General features: G+C 27.4%; 5 protein-coding genes across 6 annotated transcripts in view; 4 read left to right on the forward strand and 1 right to left on the reverse strand.

The window, feature by feature from the left end:
• The window catches only part of LOC126857768 (uncharacterized), a 29,509-nt gene extending 23,607 nt beyond the window's left edge, over positions 1-5,902 (forward strand). The window contains 7 exon segments of the mRNA XM_050607486.1: positions 2,699-2,723; positions 2,725-2,847; positions 3,466-3,586; positions 3,880-4,042; positions 4,286-4,494; positions 4,584-4,835; positions 4,977-5,902. Of these exon segments, the coding sequence (XP_050463443.1) occupies positions 2,699-2,723; positions 2,725-2,847; positions 3,466-3,586; positions 3,880-4,042; positions 4,286-4,494; positions 4,584-4,835; positions 4,977-5,098 (1,015 nt within the window). The 3' untranslated portion in view covers positions 5,099-5,902.
• Positions 5,903-6,852: 950 nt separating this feature from the next.
• On the forward strand, positions 6,853-10,613 carry LOC126857615 (trypsin-1-like). Of its 2 annotated transcripts, none has more exons than XM_050607243.1 (6): positions 6,853-7,109; positions 7,420-7,513; positions 7,605-7,767; positions 8,401-8,615; positions 9,533-9,735; positions 9,847-10,613. In XM_050607243.1, exons 1-6 carry the CDS (start codon positions 7,020-7,022, stop codon positions 10,027-10,029), a joined length of 948 nt encoding a protein of 315 aa, XP_050463200.1. In that variant the 5' UTR covers positions 6,853-7,019; the 3' UTR covers positions 10,030-10,613. The 2 variants fall into 2 exon arrangements, with proteins under 2 accessions (XP_050463200.1, XP_050463202.1); XM_050607245.1 differs by having other exon boundaries at positions 8,413-8,615; positions 9,847-10,606.
• A 663-nt stretch (positions 10,614-11,276) lies between these two features.
• On the forward strand, positions 11,277-13,653 carry LOC126857616 (vitamin K-dependent protein C-like). Its single transcript, XM_050607246.1, has 7 exons — positions 11,277-11,417; positions 11,698-11,779; positions 12,023-12,185; positions 12,266-12,471; positions 12,626-12,837; positions 13,040-13,097; positions 13,376-13,653. The coding sequence occupies exons 1-7, from the start codon at positions 11,316-11,318 to the stop codon at positions 13,495-13,497; spliced, it is 945 nt and encodes a 314-aa protein (XP_050463203.1). The 5' UTR covers positions 11,277-11,315; the 3' UTR covers positions 13,498-13,653.
• Positions 13,654-13,829: 176 nt separating this feature from the next.
• LOC126857769 (clotting factor G beta subunit-like) lies at positions 13,830-20,396 on the forward strand. Its single transcript, XM_050607487.1, has 12 exons — positions 13,830-14,322; positions 14,675-14,855; positions 15,025-15,230; positions 15,355-15,554; positions 15,917-15,974; positions 16,046-16,159; positions 17,675-17,723; positions 18,725-18,933; positions 19,084-19,277; positions 19,552-19,609; positions 20,175-20,330; positions 20,386-20,396. Exons 1-12 carry the CDS (start codon positions 14,196-14,198, stop codon positions 20,394-20,396), a joined length of 1,563 nt encoding a protein of 520 aa, XP_050463444.1. The 5' UTR covers positions 13,830-14,195.
• A 1,860-nt stretch (positions 20,397-22,256) lies between these two features.
• LOC126857583 (trans-Golgi network integral membrane protein 1-like) lies at positions 22,257-24,649 on the reverse strand. The gene is made up of 4 exons (XM_050607185.1): positions 23,181-24,649; positions 22,817-22,846; positions 22,573-22,727; positions 22,257-22,491 (listed from the first exon to the last, which is right to left on the reverse strand). Exons 1-4 carry the CDS (start codon positions 24,379-24,381, stop codon positions 22,342-22,344), a joined length of 1,536 nt encoding a protein of 511 aa, XP_050463142.1. The 5' UTR covers positions 24,382-24,649; the 3' UTR covers positions 22,257-22,341.
• Between the last annotated feature and the right edge of the window lie 764 nt (positions 24,650-25,413).

Here is a 25,413-nt window from a genome sequence, read left to right on the forward strand (position 1 = left end):
TTTTCATATTGAAATATTCACATTTATTATAAAAAAATTATGCATACTTTTTCGTTCATTAATGCAAGTAGCTTTAAAAAGCAATCACTATGCTCACAATAGAATTAAGTTTGAGCCATTTAATTTGATATATATTACGGACTTTTTCTTTTAGTTTAAAAAATAGAAGGAAATGGCCACTTTTAGTGAGATACCCTTCAAATATACATATATATAATATAGTACTTTTAATTTGAAAGCTGAAAGCTATTTTCTAAAACTACTTGCTTTATTTCCTATTGTCAAAATAATTAAAAATAATTGTTAAATTGTATCGCTTAAATTATTGAAATTGCATTAAAAAAATATTAATTGCATGTCTTCATTAAATAAAACTATACGTTAATATTATTGATAATATCTCGTGATGCAGTATATGAAGTTTTTATGACGCAAGATAAGAAGATAAGACCCGCTTTGCATCGTATATGCGGGTAACTATTATTATTTATATATCTGCACTAATTACTTATTATTTTGCAACATTCCAGCTATAATATTTTAATTGTCATTTTTATATTTTATTATACATAAATATGAATAAATAAATTTATTATTTATACATAATTATATATGATTTTTAATATTTGTATTTAGTTATTATATTTGAAAACGATTAAATGTTATTATATGTATTGTTATATATAAAACAGCCAAGATAATTAAAATAATTGGTTTTAATTTTAATTTTATTATACTACATAAAAGAGGCAACAAATAGTGATTGATAATAAATAAAAACATTATAAAAGCATGTTAAATAAACAGCAATGTTAAAATATTCATACAAATAAACAATAAGCAAAATTAGGTCAGTAGTCTCAGACGTTTTGCTTTCAACAGCGAATGTGGGTTAGTGAAACCTACAGACACGGTAATTCTCATGACCGGTAATTCCCCTTCCGAATTAAAATGCAATAAATTTGTTCAATTAAAAAAAAATACAGAGAGAAAGAGAGAAAGAGAGAGAGAGAGAGAGAGAGAAAGTGTGTACATTTTAATAATTTTTATGATTTTTAAGTCATCCAAATAATAATTTTTAAAAAATGTCAATTATAATGTATATTATATATTATTATATGTATATTATATATTATATTATATATTATATATTATTATATTTATCTCATTAGACAACATACATACAAGATATCTAATATATATATATACTTATATATATATATATATATATATATATATATATATATATATATAACACATAATATTCTTAATATTATTCTTATCTTACTAAACAAATATTTTTTAATGTCCAAAGTAAAATAAAATATTATTTGAATTTATATATATATTCAATAAATTGTATGTGTATTTTATATTTTATAATTATATGTGTGTTTTTAATTTAACATTTATTTTTATCATTATCATTAGCATTTTCTTTGATGTGCTTTTATTACTCGAAGCTATTTAAAATTTTCAACAAATCAAAATTTCCCCTTTCGATAATATTCTTCCCGTCGAAAGAGAAATTTTCTGTATACTTCACACGAAAGCGTGTCTCGAATTGAGACACGCTATGAGTGGGGGCAAATGAATTGCATGGTAAAAGCAATGTGTGTGTGATATATTGCAATGAGACGAAGCTCTCTAACAGTATAGTATCAAGACCTGACCTTTTACGAGAAGATCTCCTTTCTCAATGATTTCTTTCAGTTTATCTTCTATAACCTTCGCACACAAGAAAAGACGTCGCTCGAATAATTACACTTTTTATTCAGTTTGCGATACGTACTTATTTTGTTTAGTCATCGGCAGTGTGATGTATGTATTGTATATCTTTGTGTACCATCTGTATCTTTAACAAAAAAGAATGATGAAATATATGTAACTTATGAAAGTAAAAGAGCATTATTTTGCATTAGATAACAATTGAGGTTTCATAATAAATTTATATGTATAATATTATGAATTGTAGAACTGAAAAATGCGACGTCCTTTTTCCAAAAATCTATACTCAACTTTGAAGAATACCTAATCAAAAATTTAAAAAAAATATATAAAATTTTGCACATACACACACACACACACATATATATTACAATAATAATTTACAAAATTAACCTTTGATTAACTATTAACATTACACATTATAATACACTATTTTAGTAATAAACTATTAAAAAAAAACAAGAAATAAAAAAAACTATTAAATCATATGAGAAATAACATAGAGCAGATTGCACATGATGAACACTTCTGTTTAAGTATCTATTTCGTACCTCTTTTATCCAAAAATCAAACCGCACAATTATTTTCCTGATTCCAAATTGAAAAAATTTGCAACATTCATGCCGTGTGAACTGAATGGGACCGGGGCGATGGTAGCGGAGTGATAGTGAAAGAAGAACTTTCTTCGCAACCATAAAGACCGGCTGGCTCTCGGTCGATCAGTTCAACTTCTTTGTGGAACTAAGGTGAAAGCGCGTAAGAGTGACGATCATCTTCGACGGATCCGAACATCATCCCGTAGTTCTTCACAAAATTCGCAGAAACGAGAAGGACGGTGTTGGAACAGAGAGCGAAATCGTAACCGAATGTTTGTACGCGTGCAATATAATGCACGTTTGCTGTGGGATCCGGAGAAACGCATGGTGCATAGTGCTACATCGATAAAAGGAAGAACATATTCATAATTCTGAATGACATTTGTGAGCGACAAATGGTAAAATGCTTCTGCACGTGTTTTGCCACAAGCTTTCGATCCTGATCTTGATCATGACTTTCTACGGACTACCAATCAAAGGTCAAGAACTTCGTCGAAATAGTGTAATAGCATCAGTAATCTCTGTGAGTATTAATTTGATGGAAATAAAATATTGCAAAATAGTATGATTAGTTTGTGTAAAAAAAAAGAATTTTGTGTATGTGTTTATGATAGGGTTTTAATGATAAAATTAGAATTGTGTGTTTAGTGTGTGTGTTAAATAATAATATAATCATACATATATCACTGATTTTTCTATTTTTATATATACATATATATAATATATATATATTTTAACATTTGTGTATGCAAAAAGAAAAAAAAAGAGAGTTTGTATTTTAAATATTTATAAATTTCAAAACTATTTTATTATTATAAATATGTGATCATAACGCAGATTTATTTAGTAATTAATTATTTAACATACAGCACTATATTTTATTGTACGTTTAATAAAATAGAAATGTGGATTCTTTTATTCGTTTATTATAGCGATTGCGATCCATTATGCAGCATTAAAGAATAAATATTACGCGCATACAACGCTTACGAGATATTTAATCAGTATCGAAAACAATTTGACGCCTTAGACCTTGACCCATAATTCTGATCATGGTTACTTTCTCTCATCTTTTATGTTGTATTTGCGATGGAAAGTGAGCGCGCTTGAGTAGCGCCAATCATTTGCATATTGCTTTCAGGAAAATTCTTCGAATAATTTGCAAATTCGGAAAGGAAAATTTTTATTTGACGAAATATTTGGTATCGATATTGCCTCTGATATTGAAACCGATGAAGAAAAATTAAGAAACTGTACATGCGGTAAAGAATTTTCTTTATAAATTTAATTAATTCTTTTTGTATGATAAATAATATTATTGATTGTTAATAAAAATATAAAAATTATATTCTCTATTTTTTATAATTAAATTATATATTTTGCAAATAAAAATTGTATAATACTTTTTTAATTTATTTTTACCATAGATATAACTGATCAATTTTATAAATTTGATATCTATAATTTTTTATACATAAAGTTATATTTTATCTATAATCCTTTATACATAAATAAAGTCACATTCAAATTATATACATAATGGCATCATTTTTAGAATGTGGCTTATTAAATCAAGAAAATCGTATTGTGGGTGGGCGTCCTACCCTACCGTATAGATATCCCTGGATTGCAAGGCTGGTATATGACGGTCGTTTCCACTGCGGTGCTAGTCTACTTAACAATGATTATGTAATTACCGCTGCCCATTGCGTAAGGAGGTATATATTCTCTATTCAATTATATATGCAATAATGTAAATAAAGAAAATTGCTGTAATTAATAATAAAAAAATATTATCTTGTAATAAGAATTAAAAATATTAAAAAATAATTTAAAGCAATATTATAAAAAATTACACTATTTTTAATATAATATAGTGAAACGTGTAACAAATGTTTTTATTAATACTTCGATTTTCTTGAGCATATTATGTTACGATTAAATTAATTTTAACATCTTAGGTTAAAGCGATCGAAAATTCGCGTGATACTCGGCGATTATGATCAATACGTGAACACTGATGGAGTTCCTATTATGAGAGCAGTGAGTGTTGTGATACGTCATAAGAATTTCGATATGAATTCCTATAATCATGATGTGGCCTTATTAAAATTACGCAAATCCGTGAAATTTTCAAAGAAAGTTCGACCGATTTGTTTACCTCAACCAGGTAGTATGGCTCTGATGTAGTCATGATTTTTTTTCATACATTAAATATTTTTGTATCTATTCTCAATAAATTATCCACAATGCACGCAGGATACGATCCTGCTGGAAAAGAAGGAACAGTAGTGGGATGGGGTAGAACATCAGAAGGAGGAATATTGCCTGGAAAAGTGCAGGAGGTACAAGTACCTATATATAGTTTAACGCAATGCCGAAAAATGAAATATCGAGCAAATCGAATTACCGAAAATATGATTTGCGCGGGCCGAGGTAACCAGGACTCTTGTCAAGGTGATAGTGGCGGTCCTCTCCTTGTTCAGGAAGGAGATAAGTTTGAAATTGCAGGTAAAACATATTTATATTTATTGTGATAATAAATAATTTTCCTGTAAATAATTTTATATATTTATACAATTAAGCGTAAAAAAAAATGTAGGAATCACGTTACTGTCATAATATTTTTGTTCATCTAAAACTTACGTGTAGGTATAGTGTCTTGGGGTGTAGGCTGTGGTAGACCTGGGTATCCCGGAGTTTATACTCGAGTGACACGATACCTCAATTGGATCCATGCAAATATGAAGGAAGGCTGTCTATGCACCAATTGAAAATCTGCTTTTACTCTTACACCTTGTATATAAAATTTCAAAGCACATATTATATGCGCGATTGTAGTCGATTTGCTGCAATGAGCACATTTGACATGTTGAATCACCAACAATTACTTAGAAATTTTGAATTCAAAAACTACTCTGTGCAGTATTTAATATAAAGTTCCTTGCATTGAGGCCATCATTATTGTTATTAATTAGCGCTTGTTTATACATGAAGGAATGAACAATATGAGAAATATGTTGTATTATTATACGGAATATTTCCTATAATCTTTGTACGATTTACAGCGCAACTACGCTTAGCTCGCTCCGCACGTTTCTATCGTGCATTTCCAATCGTATGAATAGCGGTCGAACGTTTCCGGAATAATCAGCAACCGATAACGGTTCACTGTCAAACCGGGCTAAAGTTGACGCATGCAAACGTAAAAGTATCTTCGCACACATGCAATTCTGTACATAATAGCATAATTTATGTTGGCCATATTTTTTGACTGTTATGTAATATATATAATATATGTGTATTATAATATAAAATACGATAATAATATAAAAACCTGGAATATATTTAGTTTAAAAATCTGTTATAATCTGTTAAATAATCCAATATAAATTTCGAATAATAATGTACAAAACATTGCGTGATATTTATAAATGAATAGCAAGATAATCAATATTATATATATACATACGGATAAAATCTTATAAAATATAACTCATCAATATTATACTTTACATGTGTGACACGTTAAAAATTATCATTTATGACGACTCAGTTTATTCAATAAATCAAATTTTATAAGAGATCAATAGTACAAAATATAATATCAAAATATTATGCTTTATTATTTATTAAAATAATAATTTTTTAATTATTTTCGATCAGCAGTTTTGATATAATATTAATAATAAATAAGCTGAAAATTGTGTAATACTATTTTAAAATAAATTCTTATATTCTTTATAAAAATATGAAATTGGTGGCTAATAATAACGATGACGCAGTTGCAGAACCTGATCTTTTAATCGAAACTAATTCTAAGAGATAGTACGACATCGGGATATCATCAGGATAGCAATCAAATAAATTTTATTATAAATTTTGGTCGAAAGTGGAAATATCAGGGTTTAATTTGTATACTAATAGAACCACTTCTTTACTCGAAACTTGACGAGAGATATCGTTAATACGGTTGAAATATTTGTCGAACGATAATGACGCACAAAATGCGTATATGCATATATAATAAAATATAGATGAGCATTTATGTATCTCCTTTTCTTCCATCTCTTTTATTTGCATTAAATATTCTTAATTTAATATTCATAATAGCGCATTAATTAAATCTAATATAAAAATCTAATATAAAAAATATTTTGTACTCGGCGATATCCACGTTTCTACATAACAAACTTCTTCAACTAAATGTAAAAAAATTAAAAGATAATTAATATAAACTTATCTTATTAAAAATATTATATTTTACCAAATAAAAAAAAAAGCATAAAGACATTACCTCTGCTAATATCAAAATTCATCAAAACGTAGATCATACCTCTGACATAGCTCCGAATATGATAATTGACGATGCCGTGGCCGTCGTGGCCATGATGACGGTCAATAACAGTCATCCGTGATTCGACCCTGAACATGAACGTGAACTGGTCAGGTACCGGCCGACCGGCTGTGCCCGCCTTCCCTTCCGGAATAGCAATTACCTCTTCGACCTCAGTCCTCCACGGTCGGCGTAGGATGCCGATGATAGTCGTTCTCAGTCAGGGACATGTCCATGACTCGTTCTTGACGGTGCCCAAGTGTGGCAACTCTTCCCCCAAAAATATCTCTACAAAGATCTGAATCTATTTATCTATAAGTGAATTAAAAGTGTCGCATTATTGGTGCAATTATCAACTCATGAAGAGTTCAATTAGGACGCAGAACATGAAGTTTCTGCGCTATCCAGGTTTACTGTTAATTCTGCTTTTGATGATGGCAAATTGCCAGGTAAGACAAATTCTTCTCGTGTAGATTTTTTATTAATTTCTTCGCATGATATGCATCTTACTGCTACATGTCCTATATTAAGAAACTTAAAAAAAATCTGTAATACCTAAATATTGCAATTTTGTGAAAAAACAGCGGAGAAGTGAAATATAAAAATTCTTATATATCTTTATATATATATATATATATATATATATATATATATATATATATATCTAAGATTTATGACATAAATAAAGTTATTGATTGTCAAAATTATTTTATTAACGCATGTTGATTAACGCATTAAACATAATCACTTTGATTTTAGGCCGGAATATTTAGTGATAAAACAAAAAACTTGTTTGGACTTTTTGGTAATAAACCACCTCACTCTGATAATTCACCTGCTCCTTGCTACTGTAGTGAGTAAATTTAATTAGCTGTTAAATTTATTTTTATTAGCAATATAGCGTTAAGAAACATATTGTATAAAAAATGTATCATACAATTTAGGTTGTGGGCTACGAAATGAAGAAAGTCGTATAGTTGGTGGTCAAACAACGAGTATGAATGAATTTCCATGGATAGCCAGATTATCGTATCTAAACAAGTTTTATTGCGGCGGAACATTAATAAATGATCGCTACGTCCTTACAGCCGCGCATTGTGTGAAGGGGTAGGTATGATTTATAAATTTTGTATATATTTATTAAAAATAAAATTAATATTAAGATTTAATTTTTTAACTGTACTTACTGTAGAATTTTTGCCACAAAAGTCTTATATTAATAATTAATTATTTTTTGTATTTAACTATTTCTAATAAAAATTCTAATAACATAGATTTTAATTTAATAAAAGTATAAAATTTAATTTTACTACTTGAATATAATATTAGTTACAGAGATAGGTTTCTTTTTGCACACACATAAATGAAACTATTAAAAGATAGGCATGTAAAAAATTATTTCTATATATTAGTATAACTGTATAAAATTACTACTAAATCATTAGACTCATCTGCTAGATGCGTAAACAGGTCGAACTTCATATTTGCATCCTCAATTAGTGTCACGCTACAAGGAAAAGTTATGCCGTTAGCCCCTCTATCCTGAAGCGAAATGCTAAACTATTCTACTCTTAATAATTATAATTTGCTCAAAATTTTGCTTATTTTCATATCAATTTCCTTTGCATAGTTAAAGAATATAAAGTTAAATTTTATGATTTTCCTTGGGCTCTTAATTTTATTAAACGAGTTTCTCCTTCGCGATCTTATTTGCCAGGCGAATGTGATCAGTTCTTCTAGTCTTATTTTCAGATTCATGTGGTTCATGATCAAGGTTACTTTCGGAGAACATGACCGATGTCTCGAAAAGCCAACGGAAACCAGATACGTGGTACGTGTAATGACCGGTGATTTTAGTTTTCTGAATTTCGACAATGATATCGCACTACTTCGTCTCAATGAAAGAGTGCCATTGAGTGATACGATACGGCCGATATGTTTGCCATCATTGTTGGGTAAGCACATTATTTATAATGTAATAAAAATATAAATATAAGTGCAATAAAATAACGAGATTATATCTTAAGATCTGAAGATATTGTCAGAAATTTTAAAATCAATACAATTAAAAAATTAAATAACCATCTTTTTATAAACATTATCAGATCTCAACTCAATATATATTCAATAATTTCCATATTTTTTTACCTGTATGACAATATAAAGTTTTCGCTAAAGACAATACACCTATTATAGCACTTATATATACTTTTATATGTCGAATGCATTATCGATATCTACCTTCTACCTTATGTATTCATAATTTCATGCTTGATCGATATTAAATTAGCGTATCCGCAATTGTTAATTTTAATAAATACTGTTTTTCATAATCGAGTATATAATATTGAACAATATTGCGCACTCTACGATTGGCCGTCATGTTTATTATACAACGATTACGATAACCGAATTATAAATCAGTTAGTATACGGGTACTTACTCTCTCAACTATAATGCATCATACATACATAACTGCGTAATAATGAAGATTTCTGTTTGAAATCGAGGCCTTAAATTTGCATTTTAAATGCACATGATAATATTTCTTTAATTTGTTAACATGCGATGACATTGAGCATTTATAAGCGCATTATAATGAATTATATCTAATAAATTCATATATTTAAAAACTCTTAATTATTTCTTTAAATAATTTTCATATAATTCGTATTTATATTTTTATTAAAAAAAATAATTATACATTTTTTTGATGGATTTCAATTATATTTATATATGCAACTATATTATTAAATTGAATAAATTAATTAGACAAAAGGTTGAAAAAGATGTTAATTAATTGTATTGTTATTTATATAGAGAATTATTATTAATTATTTATTATAATATGTAATGTAGAATTACCTTTCAGATAATCAATACGTAGGGGTAAATGCAATCGCGTCAGGTTGGGGCACATTGAAAGAAGATGGCAAACCGTCCTGCCTTCTCCAGGAAGTCGAAGTTCCAGTCATGAGTCTTCAGGAATGCCGCAATACCAGCTATAGTCCCCGAATGATCTCGGACAATATGATATGCGCGGGTTACGTAGAAGGAAAGAAGGACTCATGTCAAGTAAATATCCCTGAAATATATATGATTAATAAAAAATAAAAAGAACAATAATAAAAAAAAAAGATATTATCGAAGCAGTCAAGTGTCTGATATAATTCTTTTATATTACAGGGAGACAGTGGTGGACCCCTTGTAACGGAACGTGAAGACAAGAAGTATGAACTCATTGGCGTCGTGTCGTGGGGTAATGGATGCGCTCGACCTGGTTATCCAGGTGTGTACACAAGGGTCACACGGTATATGGATTGGATTTTGAAGAATTCAAAGGACGGCTGTTTCTGTGAGCACAACTGAATGTGATTACTCAGCGCTCCTTAATGGTAGATACGATGAAAAGCAAACAAAAGGATATTTGCATTCTTTGCCTTATGTTCTTTGAACCTGTGCTATATTCTCAGGATAAAAATGATATTTCGTTGACGATATTTTTAATGCATAATTTATATATCTGGCAATGATTATGAATAATATTGTGTTAGTCTCGAAGCTGATGAATGGATAAAATACTCTGAACATTTTTATAATATTATTTTCTCATTTTCCATTCTCGATTTATTATTATTATTTTCTGTCGTTTGTATCTAGCTATTATATAAGCAATATAGGCAATCAATGTATAAATACAAATAATGTTACAGAGAAATATAATTGTAATGTTAATTACGTTACCAGAAAAAATTTTTGTGGGAATAATATTATATTGTATAATTATTTTATTATTGCTCAAATATAGCCAAAGGCTAAAATACTCCATTTTACTATCAAGATAAATAAGTAAGATTGAGATTGTAGATTTAAGCTATTAGTGTTATATCTTTTATGAAAAATGTTTATTATTAGAATACTTTATATAAAAATGTAATAAAAATTTGAATAAAAAATTATCTTTAAATGCGAATTTACGAATTTTTTATAATGCAATATTGATTACATTCTAATAATTTTTTAAATTATGTATTTTGATTTTTAAGCTATAATAATTTTATTAATTTCAGATAAGTATTATATCCTCCACGTGCCTAATTATATATATACCTAAAATTTTTAATATTCTTATTTTCTAAAAAAATATATATTTTACGATGTTAGATGTATAACTAAAAGCAATTTTAAAAAAAATTTCAAGTACATTAGAAGTACATATAGAAGTACATATAGAATAATCTGACTTAATTAAACAGTGCCACTATGTATGTAAAAATTAATATAAATGTAAAGATTTGTATTAAGTGTTCAAAATTTATTTCTAAACTTCTTCAAATGTTGGAGCTGTCAAATAAATTTTGTTCATATTAACTGACATACTGGTCGCAATACCGGAAAACATGTAACGGGATCAGCGGACCGGTTACTGACCGGCTTGAAGCCAAAATGAAATATAAAAGAGAGCGAAATACACACATACACACAGATACAAAGATAAAACCCGCAAATACGAATTTGAATGTAAACATAAGGAACATGTAGGATGTACATTCTCGAGGATTTTCTGGGATGCGGGCGATTATAATCCCGCTATATGACGCAAACCAGTTGCTTGAGCGAAGACCAGTATCACTTCGACTACCGACAGAAAAGTCATGAAGCTGCAAGACTATGTCAAATATCTCGTTTGTATCTTTGTAGTGAATTTTGGCACAACCTTTTGCAACAAAAGCATCATTATTTCTTCTCTCCGTTCCGTAAGCCTTTCCATATTAGTCTTGCTACATCAAATTCTGTTATAATAATCTTTTTTCATGCGCAATTTTTTTACACTTTCATAAACTGTAAAGATTTGACATTTGCAGTAAAATGTAAAAAAATTTTATAGTATATATCTCTTTATTTCTATTCTGCGTGAGTAATGATTACAATAAATTTCGTAACTTTTTTTATATTTCTTTTCGGCAAAGAAAGATTATTATTATAACTACATCAAATAAAGCTTATAAAGAACTCGCAAATACATTTGTTGATTAGATCGATGATCAAATTGCATCCAGACATGAACGTAGTGTTTTGGATTTACTTTTTGGAAGATTCCGAACCTGTGGTGCCTGTCGTGAGTATATAATTATTTTATAATTAAAGTGTCTGTCATAATATAAATTTAAGCCAAAAAGCAAAAAATAAGAAATTTCTTAAAACTCAATATTTTTGAAATTTTTCAAGTACTTTCTTAAGAATTTTCTTTTTGTATCAAAATTTTTAACTGTTCAATTATGATGTTTTTTTTTTGTATACATTTCACCTACATTATTATACGTATTTAATAAAATATTTTTTTGATATTTTATACCTATAGTATGTGGCCGATCAAATCGTAAAGCAACGCGGTTATTGGGTGGTGAATATACAGAATCGCATGAATTTCCCTGGCTTGCAAATATTCACGTAAAATCCAAGATAATTAGTGGAGTATTGATAAATGATCGTTATGTCATGACAGCAGCTAGCCAAGTTATTGGGTTGGTATAAAGAAAAATTATATAGACTAGTTTTTTTTTTTCTGGAACAATTCGTATATAATTAATATTTTTTCCAATAGAGCAACAGTACCCGAAATAAAAATATCCTTGGGCGAATATGACAGATGCACATTGGACATTTCATCAGTAAATGTTAGCGTTGAATCCGTAATTTTGCACCCAGAATTCAATCCGGAATCGCATACTCACGATTTAGCTTTAATTCGTTTAAGTCGGCCAACTAAATTTGAGAAAAGAATATCGCCAGTATGTCTACCTAATCCAGGTGTGTTCTCGTGATTTGCATCATAAAAATTTGTAAATATCTAAAAAATAGAACATACATATATTACACAAAATATATATTCTATTTTTTAGATATTCACGAATTTTTATAATAAGAGTTATTAAACTATATATTCAAATCTTTTCTAATTTAGGATCAACTTATCTTGGCCAAGTTGGAACTTTGAGTGGCTGGACTATAAGCAAATCCGAAGATAATATTGACACTTGGACATGTAGACCACGAAAATTAGGGCTTCCCATTCTTGGATATAGCGAATGTATAAAATCAGGAATAAATTTGACAAATTTCAATGACGATTACGGATGCATCGGCGTTGTGGGTACAAGTTCTCTGGTGTGCGAGGTAAGCTAAATATATTTTATTATAAATATACTCTTGAATAGTGTGTTTGAATCTATTAAATAAACGCAGATAATGTAGCAAAATAATAACATTTTTCTCAACCTACAATAATTTGTATTGTATTAAAATAAATTTATTATGATACGAATAACACTTATAAATTTAATTAAACATTATAAAAAATAATATTGTATATCTATAGAATGATATCGGGTCTTCTGTGCAATATCGATCGTACGCTGGAATTTATGATCTTATCGGTAAGTATTGGTGTATAATTGTTTGTTATACAAACAAAAATTAAATAAAAAAATATTAAAAATATAAAGTTGTTAGAAATATTGACATTTAAAAAAGGTACAACTATATTTAATGATAATGTACTTTTTTCAATGTATTTTACAAACTTGGATCTTGATTTATAAATTTTAATCGAATTATATGTACATATTTTATGATTAGCACACATGTAAAATATTAATTTTTGAGAAACTGAAGAAATATATTGCCAATAAAATGTGTATTGTATGTGTTACAGGTATTATTCCAAGCATAAATAAATGCGATAATGTTATTAGATCAACTGTCTTTACGAGAATTGGTCCACATCTCGATTGGATATTGCAACACACTAAAGATGCATGTTATTGTACCAAATAATAACATACAAATTTTTTTAATCATGCTACGCAAACGTTTTACATTACGTTACATAAATATAATATATTAATAATGATATTTATTATCAATTTATTATTTCTGTTGCTATATAATTTATATTTTAGAAAAAGCATCTGAAATCATTTTCCATATCAAAGTACCTCAAATTAAAATAATATAAGTTTAAATGCATAAGTATATGTGTATACATTTTTTGTTATTATATATACACATTTAGATGTATAAAATATGCATAAAATAAAAAAATAATATATTATATATTAATGTGTTGCATAATATTGTCAATATTGTAATATTGTAATATTGTCAAAGTAAAAATATTTTTGCTGTGTTTCTAAATATAAAAAGCATTACATTTTGTTTAAATAGTTTTACTTAAAAAAATCTAAAAAAAACTCACCATCGAATTGTAAGCATATAATTTTATGATGTTCAAACATTTCGCATATCTAAACAATTCATTACATTTTACAGGAAACAGTTGGAACCTTAAGTATTATCTTATCTAAGAAATATTAGTAGGTTAAACCACGTCCGCAGTTTACACTATACTCAAGCACAATGGAATATTAAAACAGACATTAAAATATTTACAGCATGCATTTAAGTGTAACACATGTCAGTTTAGTAAGACTCGTCTTAGTGTAAAAGTGACAGATCTTTCTTTAGTGTTACACATGCAGTATTTTATACTAATTAGTTTGTTGTGTCTAATATTTAAGTATGCAAACACATTACTATGGTATAAGCGAGTGAATCGACATACGGATACATCTTATGAAAATCTTGATTATGAATATTGTGGTAAAGTTCATCATAAATAATTTTAATATTTCACACATGATAAGAAAAAATAATGATAAAGTATTTCTACTACTATAAAATCAAATTAAATATTAAATTGTTATTATAAATTATGGTATATTACACACATATTTTATATATACCATATTTTATTTTTATTCCTTATAAAAGTTCTTAATTTAGTGTGTATCTTCCAATAAAAATCAAAATGCAGTAAATAAATTAATTAGAATATTTTATGATTTATATACATGTAAAAAAAATTAAAAAATAATAGAACTTATTAAGCTATTATAAAAATACGTAAATTAACTGTTATAAGAATATTGTTTATATGACAATTATGCCTTAGAATGCGGAAAGAAAAATATATTTTTGCCGTCATCCAGAATAATTGGGGGACAAGAAGTTTCTGAAAATGAATATCCTTGGATGGCTGGTATTATAAGCGTCAATAGATCACGAGTAATCTGTGGAGCGACAATTATAAACGATCGTTATGTATTAACAGCAGCTCACTGTATTGTTTATGGGTACATATATGTCGTACATTATTTAATATACATAAAGATCATTGTTTCTTACGATAATCTGTATCTAAATTAAATAATGTGAAGCTCTTATACCAATAGATTATATTTACAGAAAAATTGTCCACATCTAATAAATAAAATATGTACCTACTTATGTTGTATTTCATAGTTTCAATAAAGATGATCTGAAGGTATCTGTCGGTGCTCATGATTCATGCAAATGGGATGCAAAGAGTACGATTTTTTCTGTTGAGAATATTTTTCCACATCCAAATTATGATAGCCAAACAAATTTTGCCGATATTATGTTGGTTAAACTAATTATGCGAATTTCCTTTAACAAATTTGTTAGACCAATTTGTTTACCAAAACCTGGTAATCGTTATAATCTTATCATATACAATATATAAATTAATATACATACATGTATCTGCAAAAAAGAAAATTTACAATTAAATAAAATTAATAATTGCCAATAACTTTCTTTTGTACATTGTAGGACTTAATGTTATCTCTCAATTTGGAGGACAATCCGTATCTGCACTTGGCTGGGGATTCTCAGAAACTGATACTTTATTTAATAAAAAATGTGGTTTGCGTATAGTGGATTTAACATTATTTAAACGATCGGAATGTCCTACCGACACCTCGAGTTTAATTTGCGCAGGATATAAAACATCACCACGCGGTACTTGCGGGGTACTTAACCAATTGTAACATTATCGTTTTGATAACATAATTCTATTTTTATATTAACATTATATATATATATATATATATATATATATATATATATATATATTGAAAAGTTATATCTCTCATATATATATATATATATATTTTCATATATAATATTTCTAAAGATACAGATATTATTTTTTTAATTTTTGATTATATAATTTTTTATGAGCACCCTAAAGTGCCTTTAAAAATTCTTCTGATTTTCATTTTTAATTATTGAGTTATTAATCATATTATTATATAAATTAATCATAATTAATTAATTAAAAGTTACACCAAAATAAAATAAGTAAAATATACTAGAAAATTGTATAATTCAGGGAGATAGCGGCGGTCCTCTTCAGATATTAAATGACAATTATAAATATATCTTAATAGGTGAGTTATAGCATAAATAATAATTCGGTAGTTATGTATATAACATAAAATTAATAAAATTTATTTTGCAGGAGTTACTTCAAATGGAATATTATGCGCCAATGTTAATTATCCAGATTTTTTCACGGATGTCGCGCGAATGATACCATGGATATTGCAAATAACGAAACGCGATTCTAAGTATTGTTGGCGTTAATACAATTGATATAGAATCTTCATAATATCACATATAATTCTATAATCATTACCTACAATGTTTAATCATTGCCTCTATAATAAGCGAGTAAAAAAATAAACAAAAGCAAGCATAAAATAAAATTATGTGACTATTCTTGCGAATATCTTCGCAGATATTTACAAATTTCCCATGATATGTTGAACGTCTATCAGCTGGTATACTACATAAACCTAGAATTTACGTTGACTGCGTTTTTATTATACATAACTCATAAACTGTTCTCGTAAAACGACTCTCCCGACTCTCTATACATGACCTGATCGATGACTATGATACGATATCTGCAAGAACTGTGCCAAGTTTTGTTCGTATCTTCGACAAAGGAGCCAAAAAAATGATAATTCACCGATAAAATTCATTTAACTTTAAGCTCAAGACATATTAAAAATTGTGTAATAATAATGCTGATAAAATTGTAATTTGATTTATGCCACATCGTAAAATTATTCTGCAACTACTAATGAAATCATTCTTATCTTTATTGCATATTCTAGATTTAAATATCACAGAGAGAAAGAAAGAGTAGTTATTCTGATTGTTATTCTTTTTTTTTACGCCTGATTCCCAAATCTTCCGCTTTCTTCTTCATATACTTACTTTGACCATAAGCATAATGGCTATAGGAAGTTCTTATAAGAATTTATCGTCCATATATATACTATCTTAACACACTCGCCCTTCTTTCCATCTTTCTGAGAGTAATTTATAACGCTTTCACACATATACACATACACACACACACATAAGATGAGAAAAGCCGATGATCCGTAAAAACTGCACAAAATTTCCTGAACGACGTTTGATATAAAAATCTAGATAAAATTCACTTGAGTTACATCAGAAACATTATTCAATTACAAAACTGTTATAAATAAATGTAAAATAATATTACCTTCTATTTTTGCAAAAATTTTATCGTAAAGAAATTTTTATACGTATATGAAATTTCTATTGTTCTAAAAGAGAAGAAAATATTTTATTTATTTTATAGAATGTATAATATTTACATCCAATATATCTCTTCGATGATTAATTTGAATAGGTTGTAGTATATTTCGTATTGCACGAGCATTCGTTAGAATTTGCCATCCGATGTACCAAGTGTTAATAAGAATGACAATTTACGAGTACATGGTTCTTGCAATATGAAACGCCGACGAAGCGATATATTTGATAGTTCGGCGATAGTTCGATACCTAAATTGGTATCGTTGTTATTCGTAGATTAATATAGAATGTTCCCTGCACCGCGTTCAGTAGTCGCGAAGGTTTCGCAGATGAAATGTCGCAAGAGTCGCGCAACATGAAGTCCCATTTAATTTTGATGGCCGCGATCGGTGTGCTTCTGATCCTAGACGTTCGTTGAGAGAGTAATTAAGTGAAATTATCACGAGAACAAATCGAAACGAAATACGAATGATAATTCACGATTTGCCGAATAATTACATTGTGTTCATTTTCAGGCGGCACGCGCGTGGAGAATTCTACGTTTACGAGTAAATCCGAATTGTGGTAACGATCGAAATTATGCAAGTAGTACACGCATATGCGTTTAACAAAGCTCTCGTTTGCACGAAAAGTGAATAGACACTAGCTTTAAATTGCTGTCATTATTATTTTGTTCGGCAAACATTTCCACTCAATTCGATTAATTCTTTATTCTTATTTCGTTAATTGGACTTTAGAACAATAATAATACGAACAAATATAAAATCATATATATATATATATGCAGAATTAGAAAATAAAACAGAGTTACAAAATAAAAAAAGTTGACAATAAAATTCACAATTAAATTTGTTTAGAAAATTTCACAGAGTGTAATATACAGAAAAGTCTACGATATACATCGTATAATACTGTATACATTTATCATATGTTTTTATATAAAATTTTAATCGATTTATTAATTTCTTTATAACAGAATGTGGAGAATCGGGAGGAATATCAAATCGCATTGTCGGTGGAAAAATAACAATCCCGCATATATTTCCTTGGATCGTAGTAATATTCAACAAAAAAACTCTTCATTGCGGAGGCACATTGATTAATGATCGATATGTGTTAACTGCCGGACATTGTGTTAAGTGGTATCTTATTTGCTTTTCCGTATTTCTCTCTCTAAAAAAAAGTTGAATCATTATTATTATATATTTTCTCGAAAGGCATATGCAGTGCATACTTACATATGTAATATTAATAACTGCTTTATGATAGATACCGATAAATTGTTAAGAAGTATTGGAGAAATCTAAAAAAAATAACATTATATAAAATAAAATTCTTTAAAATTTTAAATTTATAACTTTAAATGGATTAGCTTTTTCAATATGAAACGTTTATATTAATATTTCTAGAGCAAAAACTCTTAACAAATTTTATTAAATGTATTATTATTTATGTTATATAATAAAATATATCATATCATTGTAAATGTAACGTGTAATATAAGTAATTTGCAAGATAGCCATAAAGTATGTTCTGATTCTCGTGTTTTTCTACGAGTTGCGTAGGGTTCATGCTGCCGATCTTTCAATTGGCTTAGGAATGCACGATCTTGAAAATTTAAACGAAGGATATGTAGCTCAAATCGATGAGGTAATCTTACATGAAAATTTCGAAAGTGACGAACTCCATGATATAAACGATATTGCCCTGATTCGGCTACAGTATCCAGTTGAACTAAATGAAAATGTGAAACCCATATGTCTCCCGCATAAAGGTCAGTTTTCTCCTTAGCTTTTATACTTATAATACTTAATTTGAACAAATGTTTAAATTAAAAAAAAAAATATTTATAACTCTTTCATACATATTTCAAAATTTATGACAAATATAGAAAAGAGTGATACAAATATGTATTCGATGATAGAATCCCATTACAAGGGACATCATGCCAAAGTTGCTGGATGGGGACGTGTCCGTAGAGAAGGAAATACGTCCAGATTTCTGCGTCAAGCTACCTTGAAAATAATGTCCTGGGTCGCATGTAGGAATACTTCATTTGGAGAGCATCTCACGGAATCAATGATGTGTGCTTATAGTGACAATAAAGATGCGTGTCAGGTATTGTCTCACATCATAATCAATTTAATTCTCTAATGCATTCTGATCAAAATAATATTATACTCGTCGTATATATTTTTTTACATATATCATTGAAGAAATTAACTTCCTAAAAATTTTATTTCACTGCGCAGTCTTCAAATTATGTTATATGAGCGATTTAAAAATTAGTAAACATAAAAAAAATTGTCAAGTTACATATATTATCAATTTTTTTGATAAATATATAATATGTAATCGCACTTCAATGATATTAATAATATTAAAATTTTAGGGTGATAGCGGTGGACCTCTTCTATATGAAAGAAAGAATGGAAAATATGAAGTAATTGGTAAGATCAATTCTTATACAATTCTATAACATATTTTCCATCTCAATAAAAACAAAAAATCATAGAAAGATATTTTTTTTTAAGATGATTAAACAATTATCAAAATTTTTTTTTACTACATATATATACGTTTTTATTACAACGGTGTTAAGAAAAATCATTACAAACGCATTACAGGCCTACCTCTGCCAATTCACACAATGGGATATGACAAACAAGAATTAATGATTTTCATCAATACTATTATAACATTATTGCCCATGCAAACCCATGTAAAAATGACAAATCCGCGAAGCTTAGAGTGACTTAAAAAAAAAATTCCTTTTAACTTCTTCTGTCATCTCTAAGCGTTTGCAAATAATCTTTTTTAACACCCTATAATTATTCATAACACTGAAACACAGAATTCCTCTTTAATGTGCATACATATTGCTATCACATTTTAAAAATTGAATATTGATTGTTGATGGAAAAGAGACTATCTCGTGAGATCACGTCTCTCCATAAATTATGTCATAGGATTTAATTCATTCATGTGCGATTATCTTCTCCATCATTTTAATAGGGATAGTCTCCTGGGGTATCGGATGCGCCGATCCTGGAATCCCTGGGATATATGTGAAAAACACGGATTATCTGAACTGGATAAAATATCACTCCAACGACGGTATTTACTTATGGATAGATAGACTTCATGTAACGAATATTAATAAAAATAAATGTAAAATTAAATTTAATATTAAATTTTATTTATTTTAATCATATTCAAAATACAGATATTCTATGAAGCATATTCGAAATGTGCAAGTTTCACAAAAAGAAACTCGTTATTCAGAATAAATGCTATACGTTTCAAATAATTTATTCACAGAATTAAATACAATGTCTTATCCGATACACCAGCAGTCTAAAATAAAACAAACAAAACATAATATTTTCAAATTATGTAGACACATTTCACTATAAATTACAATCTGTAATAATCACAATTTTTTTCTACATCCTTGATGGATCTTTATCAAGCAACTTTCAATTTTATTTTATCATCCATATAATTATTTTGTCAGCGATAACGCTACGATTGTTTGGTGAAACATTGATTAAAACGTCAACATTGATTAAAACGTCAACATTAATTAAAACGAGCATGTTTTAGTGTTATTATAACCGATAGTGTGTATATTATTTCAAAAGAAGCAAAAATTCAGCAATATTATTTTTTTCGACTTAAGTGTGCATATAAAATATTCCAAAAAATATTTTATTTTTTTAGTGATAGATTCTTTTAACTAATTTTCTTTAATTAAAATATTGAAGTTTATTCCTTAAAATTAATCGTGAAAAATTAATTCCCAATTTTCATTAAAATAAAGAAAAATTGAACTATTTATATCACTGTCTCTTCATACTTTATGTTTTCCAAACAAAATATTCCCAAATAAATTTTATATTGATTATGTTGATATAAATATTTATTTCCATTAATCATTAGTTGATTAAATTAAATATGAAATATCAAAACTCATAAGGAAAAAAATGGTAATTGAACACCATAGAATATAGTTGCTTTTTAATTTAAAAATACAATCTATCCTCTAGTATCATTTATTTCATATTGTTACATATATTTTAAAACCATTTAAAAAGTGTATTGTAAAAACTTTAGCATAACAAGATTAGCATTGAATTTTAATTACGTATAAATGGACGGTACTTTTTATATTGGAGAATATAATGCTGATGAAAAAATCTATATATATTACGTAAAATTAATTAAAAGCTAAATAATTATTTTAGCAAACATTCAAGAGAATAAAAATTTTAAACTGTGCAAAATTTTAAATAGATATAGCTTTTCAATTTTATTGTTCGTATCAAAACGATTGAAATCGCTTTAATATGCATCTAAGATCATCCCATTAAAAAGGTTCACTATGAAATTTTTAATTTTCAATGAATTTTTAATGAATTAAGAAAGAAACTTGACAATAATAATATAAATAATATATATTAAAAGAACACAATTTATATATAATTTTTAGCATTGATAAAATTTATGATTGATAAAATCAATAAATTATAAATTGATGATTGCTATATATAAATGAATATTACATAGATTAATATTGATACATATTAAGCAAATTAAAATTTGAAATCATTATATATATATATATATATATATATATATATATATATATATATATATATGTATATATTGTAATAAATAGCATATATGTATATATGTGTGCAAAAAAATAAATTTTTTATATTATATATACAATCTACTTTATGTATATACAGCCGATGGATAACATATTTAAAAGCTAAAAAATGTTAAATTTTAAATAAAACTCAAAACAATCAATTTTGCTTAATAAATTTAGAATATTTAAATAATAAAAAATTGTTAAAAATTTCTCAATAATATATTATTAATAAATTATATTTAAAAAATAATGCATTTAATTTAAAATTTAAATCAAAAATATATGTAATTAATTATATACGCTTTCTAATACCATATTATCGAATGTTATATCACGTATTATATTGTATATAAATTTCACGCTATCGATGCGATGTTCTGGAATTAAATAATCTTTAGAAAATTAAATGATTAGAATTGCTTTGAATGCTAAGAAAGTATGCACTTAAATACAAAATATATATTATACACTTGCAATACTATAATACATAGATATTATAAAATTCGTGACATTTGACTCGCGTTAATATATGACATGAGTAACATTAGCGTTACATTGCGATGTAACGGCTTCTTCAAGCGTACAATCTAATTTTCGGTAGTTAGCCGTACTTGGTCGCCGTCTACCACGATTACTTCTGGATCTTCGACCCTCTAATACAATAGCAAATATCTGAAACATAAAAAAATTTATAAATAAAAAACAAAACAATAATATATAAATATTATATAAAAATGTATGAATTAAACTCACTTTCTGCTTGTTATGATAACCTATATATCCAGCAATACATGCCACTATAATCACAGTAAAATAAGTAAAGAAATGAGAATCATCCTCTGTTCTTATATTAGGATACCGCATATTCTTCGGTTCAAAGACTTCCTGTACATTTCCATTTTGATTCCCTTTAAAAAAATAAAGTATATGTAAGCAAATCATTAAATATAATATAATTAATTAATACAAAAACAACTTTTTTATGTAGAATTTTTACTTGTTGATTGTTGAATTGGATCATCTTCATCTGAAAATTAAATAGATAATATACTTATACAGAATTAAAGTATTATTAAGTACATTATTTATAGAAATATAATAATAAAATGTAAAATATACACTCTGTATTTAAATGCATATGTGAAATTTAACATTTTTCTATAATAATTTGTGTATATATATTTCCACAAAATTTTATTTTTTTGTATGTACAAATAAAATATGATACAAAATATATAATTATTAGACATGTACAAAATTCCAATTGATTTTTGTAAATTTTATTCAAGATGTAATCATTTTTATCTTTCATATATTTTCAAAAATAAATTAGACAAATATAAATTTATGAACATTTATACCATTATTGCTGTCTGCTACATTAGGTTCAATATCTTCTTCTGGATTTCCGACATCATAATGGTCTTGTGTATTTTCAGATAGTGTACTAGTTTTTAGATCATCAGTATTTTGCTCCTTGTTAATTTCTTCTCCCTTTTCTTTATTTACAACATCTTTTTTTGGCACATCATCTGCAGAATTGTTTATTGATGGAACTTGTAAATCATCAGTTGCAAGAGTGTTTATAGGTTTTGCAATTTTATCATTGTCAGATTTCATGTCAAGAGTATTCTTTTCATTTTCTTTAAATGTTGGAGATTTATAAGGCTGTGTGACTCTAAATGTATTATTTGATTTCTTTTGAGTTTCGCTTGACTTTTCAGCATCAGATTTCATTTTCTCCACATCAGGTTTTACAGTTGTTACTATTTCAGACTCATAAGTAATTTCAACCTTGTTGTGATCATTTTCAGGATTTGCTTTAAATTTATTTATGTTCTTTTCATTATTTTCTTCTGTGTATGTCTTCTTAGTTGTACCTACTATTCTATTACTACTTGCTGCCTCTTTTGATAGAATTGTAACTGGATCAGTTATCACATCTTTTGTTTTTGTTCTTTCTGCCTTTTTAATGTCATCAAACCTCTTGATCCAAGCAAATACTGCGCATAATGGTCTGAATTTATCTTCGAAGTCAAAACATATTTGCTGACATTTGTACGATTTATTAAGTTTTTCAATCAATGGTTTCAAAAGTGAATCTGTATTATTGTATGATGATGTAAATCCTTGTAAACTGTCACAAAATTTCTCTTGCTGCTTTAGTTTTGCTTCAGGAACAAATTCTTTTACATATGTAGTTACATTCTTTACATATGAAGTTAATACTGTATTATTAATCTTTGGAATTAGAGGGGGCGACTGATTAGAATATTGACAAATCTTGTATGCAGTATCATAAACTCCTAAGCACAAGAAAATATTTAAATTCTCTTCAGTGACATTCAAAGAAGCATTAGGATATGACAATGATGCACAAAGTTTTGTATATTCTGAGTCATATAAAAATTTAGATGTCTCGCATAGATTTTGGTCACTCTTCATAACTTCTATGATACTCATTGGTTGCATTGGAGCGCTTATCACACCCGTGAAGGAAACAACTAAGATAAGAATATTTAGCACTAATGCTATACGAAATAAAGCGTAACGGTTTTCCATTATTTCTCTAGAGATGACGTCCCAGCCTCTGTTGTACAGACTAGTAAACCGTAAACTGTCACTCTATCAATTACTGAACATAATTTTACGTTCCGTTAATTTCTATCAACATCGATCATTTTCTAAAAAAGTCTCAAACACTCCCACTCTCGCACAATCTGTATTATATTCTAGGAACGCTGTATTCCATTTAATATATTTTTGTCTATCATAACCTCTTTAATTTTCCTACAATACGTATAACCAGAGAGAAACTAACTTGAGAAAGCGCCATTTCACATTTTTCATGGAACACTTATCAAGACTTGATTATTACTGACATCTGCATTCACTTTCGATGCTGCGACCATTGTTTAGCACTGTTGGTAAGATCACCTTTTGGTGCGAATCTGTGCTGCATGCATAACTTATGGGTCAGTGGACCAATCAGAAAAACATATCTCGTATATAGATTTAATTATACTTTTTAATATAAATATCTGCAATTTTTATTTATCTTAGGATATTGTTTCTCTATAATAATAAAGATATTGATAATAATTTTTAACGACACTTAATAATCATTCCAAGAAAAATGACAGAGAATGGACATCATCTGCTTTCTGATGTATATCATTCACATATGTTCCTGTCAAATATTGATATATCATAAGATATACCAATAGCTATACTATTGTATATACTAATACCTATTCAAAACATTGTTACTTCCTTATTATTGAAAATATCAATAATTATTAATAGTCAGATAGGAAATTTATTTACTGACAACTACCCAGTAGACACCATTTGTTGCAGCAATGTAACATGGAAATAACAAATAAAATAAGACAAGTTATTTGTATGTTATATAACTGCAATATATCATGAGTATAACAATGAAATATTACATTTTGTTATTATATCGAACATAACTGCAATGTAACATTGTTACTTTTACGATATATAACATTTTTTATATACATTATAGAGTTGTTATATAACATGATTATTTAAAAAATATGAAATATACATATTACAAAATAGTTTTAA

Source organism: Cataglyphis hispanica, chromosome 22 (assembly GCF_021464435.1).
Source record: "Cataglyphis hispanica isolate Lineage 1 chromosome 22, ULB_Chis1_1.0, whole genome shotgun sequence".
Lineage (NCBI taxonomy): Eukaryota > Metazoa > Arthropoda > Insecta > Hymenoptera > Formicidae > Cataglyphis > Cataglyphis hispanica.

Coding starts and splice junctions, on each gene's coding strand:
- LOC126857615 (XM_050607243.1), top strand. CDS start 7,020: ATGAAGAGTTCAATTAGGACGCAGAACATGAAGTTTCTGCGCTATCCA. Junction 7,110..7,419: donor TGATGATGGCAAATTGCCAG/GTAAGACAAATT, acceptor CTTTGATTTTAG/GCCGGAATATTTAGTGATAA. Junction 8,616..9,532: donor ATGTTTGCCATCATTGTTGG/GTAAGCACATTA, acceptor ATTACCTTTCAG/ATAATCAATACGTAGGGGTA.
- LOC126857616 (XM_050607246.1), top strand. CDS start 11,316: ATGAAGCTGCAAGACTATGTCAAATATCTCGTTTGTATCTTTGTAGTG. Junction 11,780..12,022: donor CCGAACCTGTGGTGCCTGTC/GTGAGTATATAA, acceptor TTATACCTATAG/TATGTGGCCGATCAAATCGT. Junction 13,098..13,375: donor TGGAATTTATGATCTTATCG/GTAAGTATTGGT, acceptor TATGTGTTACAG/GTATTATTCCAAGCATAAAT.
- LOC126857769 (XM_050607487.1), top strand. CDS start 14,196: ATGCAGTATTTTATACTAATTAGTTTGTTGTGTCTAATATTTAAGTAT. Junction 14,856..15,024: donor GCTCACTGTATTGTTTATGG/GTACATATATGT, acceptor TGTATTTCATAG/TTTCAATAAAGATGATCTGA. Junction 18,934..19,083: donor CATATGTCTCCCGCATAAAG/GTCAGTTTTCTC, acceptor ATTCGATGATAG/AATCCCATTACAAGGGACAT.
- LOC126857583 (XM_050607185.1), bottom strand. CDS start 24,381: ATGGAAAACCGTTACGCTTTATTTCGTATAGCATTAGTGCTAAATATT. Junction 22,728..22,816: donor TCCAATTCAACAATCAACAA/GTAAAAATTCTA, acceptor ATTTTTTTAAAG/GGAATCAAAATGGAAATGTA. Junction 22,492..22,572: donor GTTATCATAACAAGCAGAAA/GTGAGTTTAATT, acceptor TTTATGTTTCAG/ATATTTGCTATTGTATTAGA.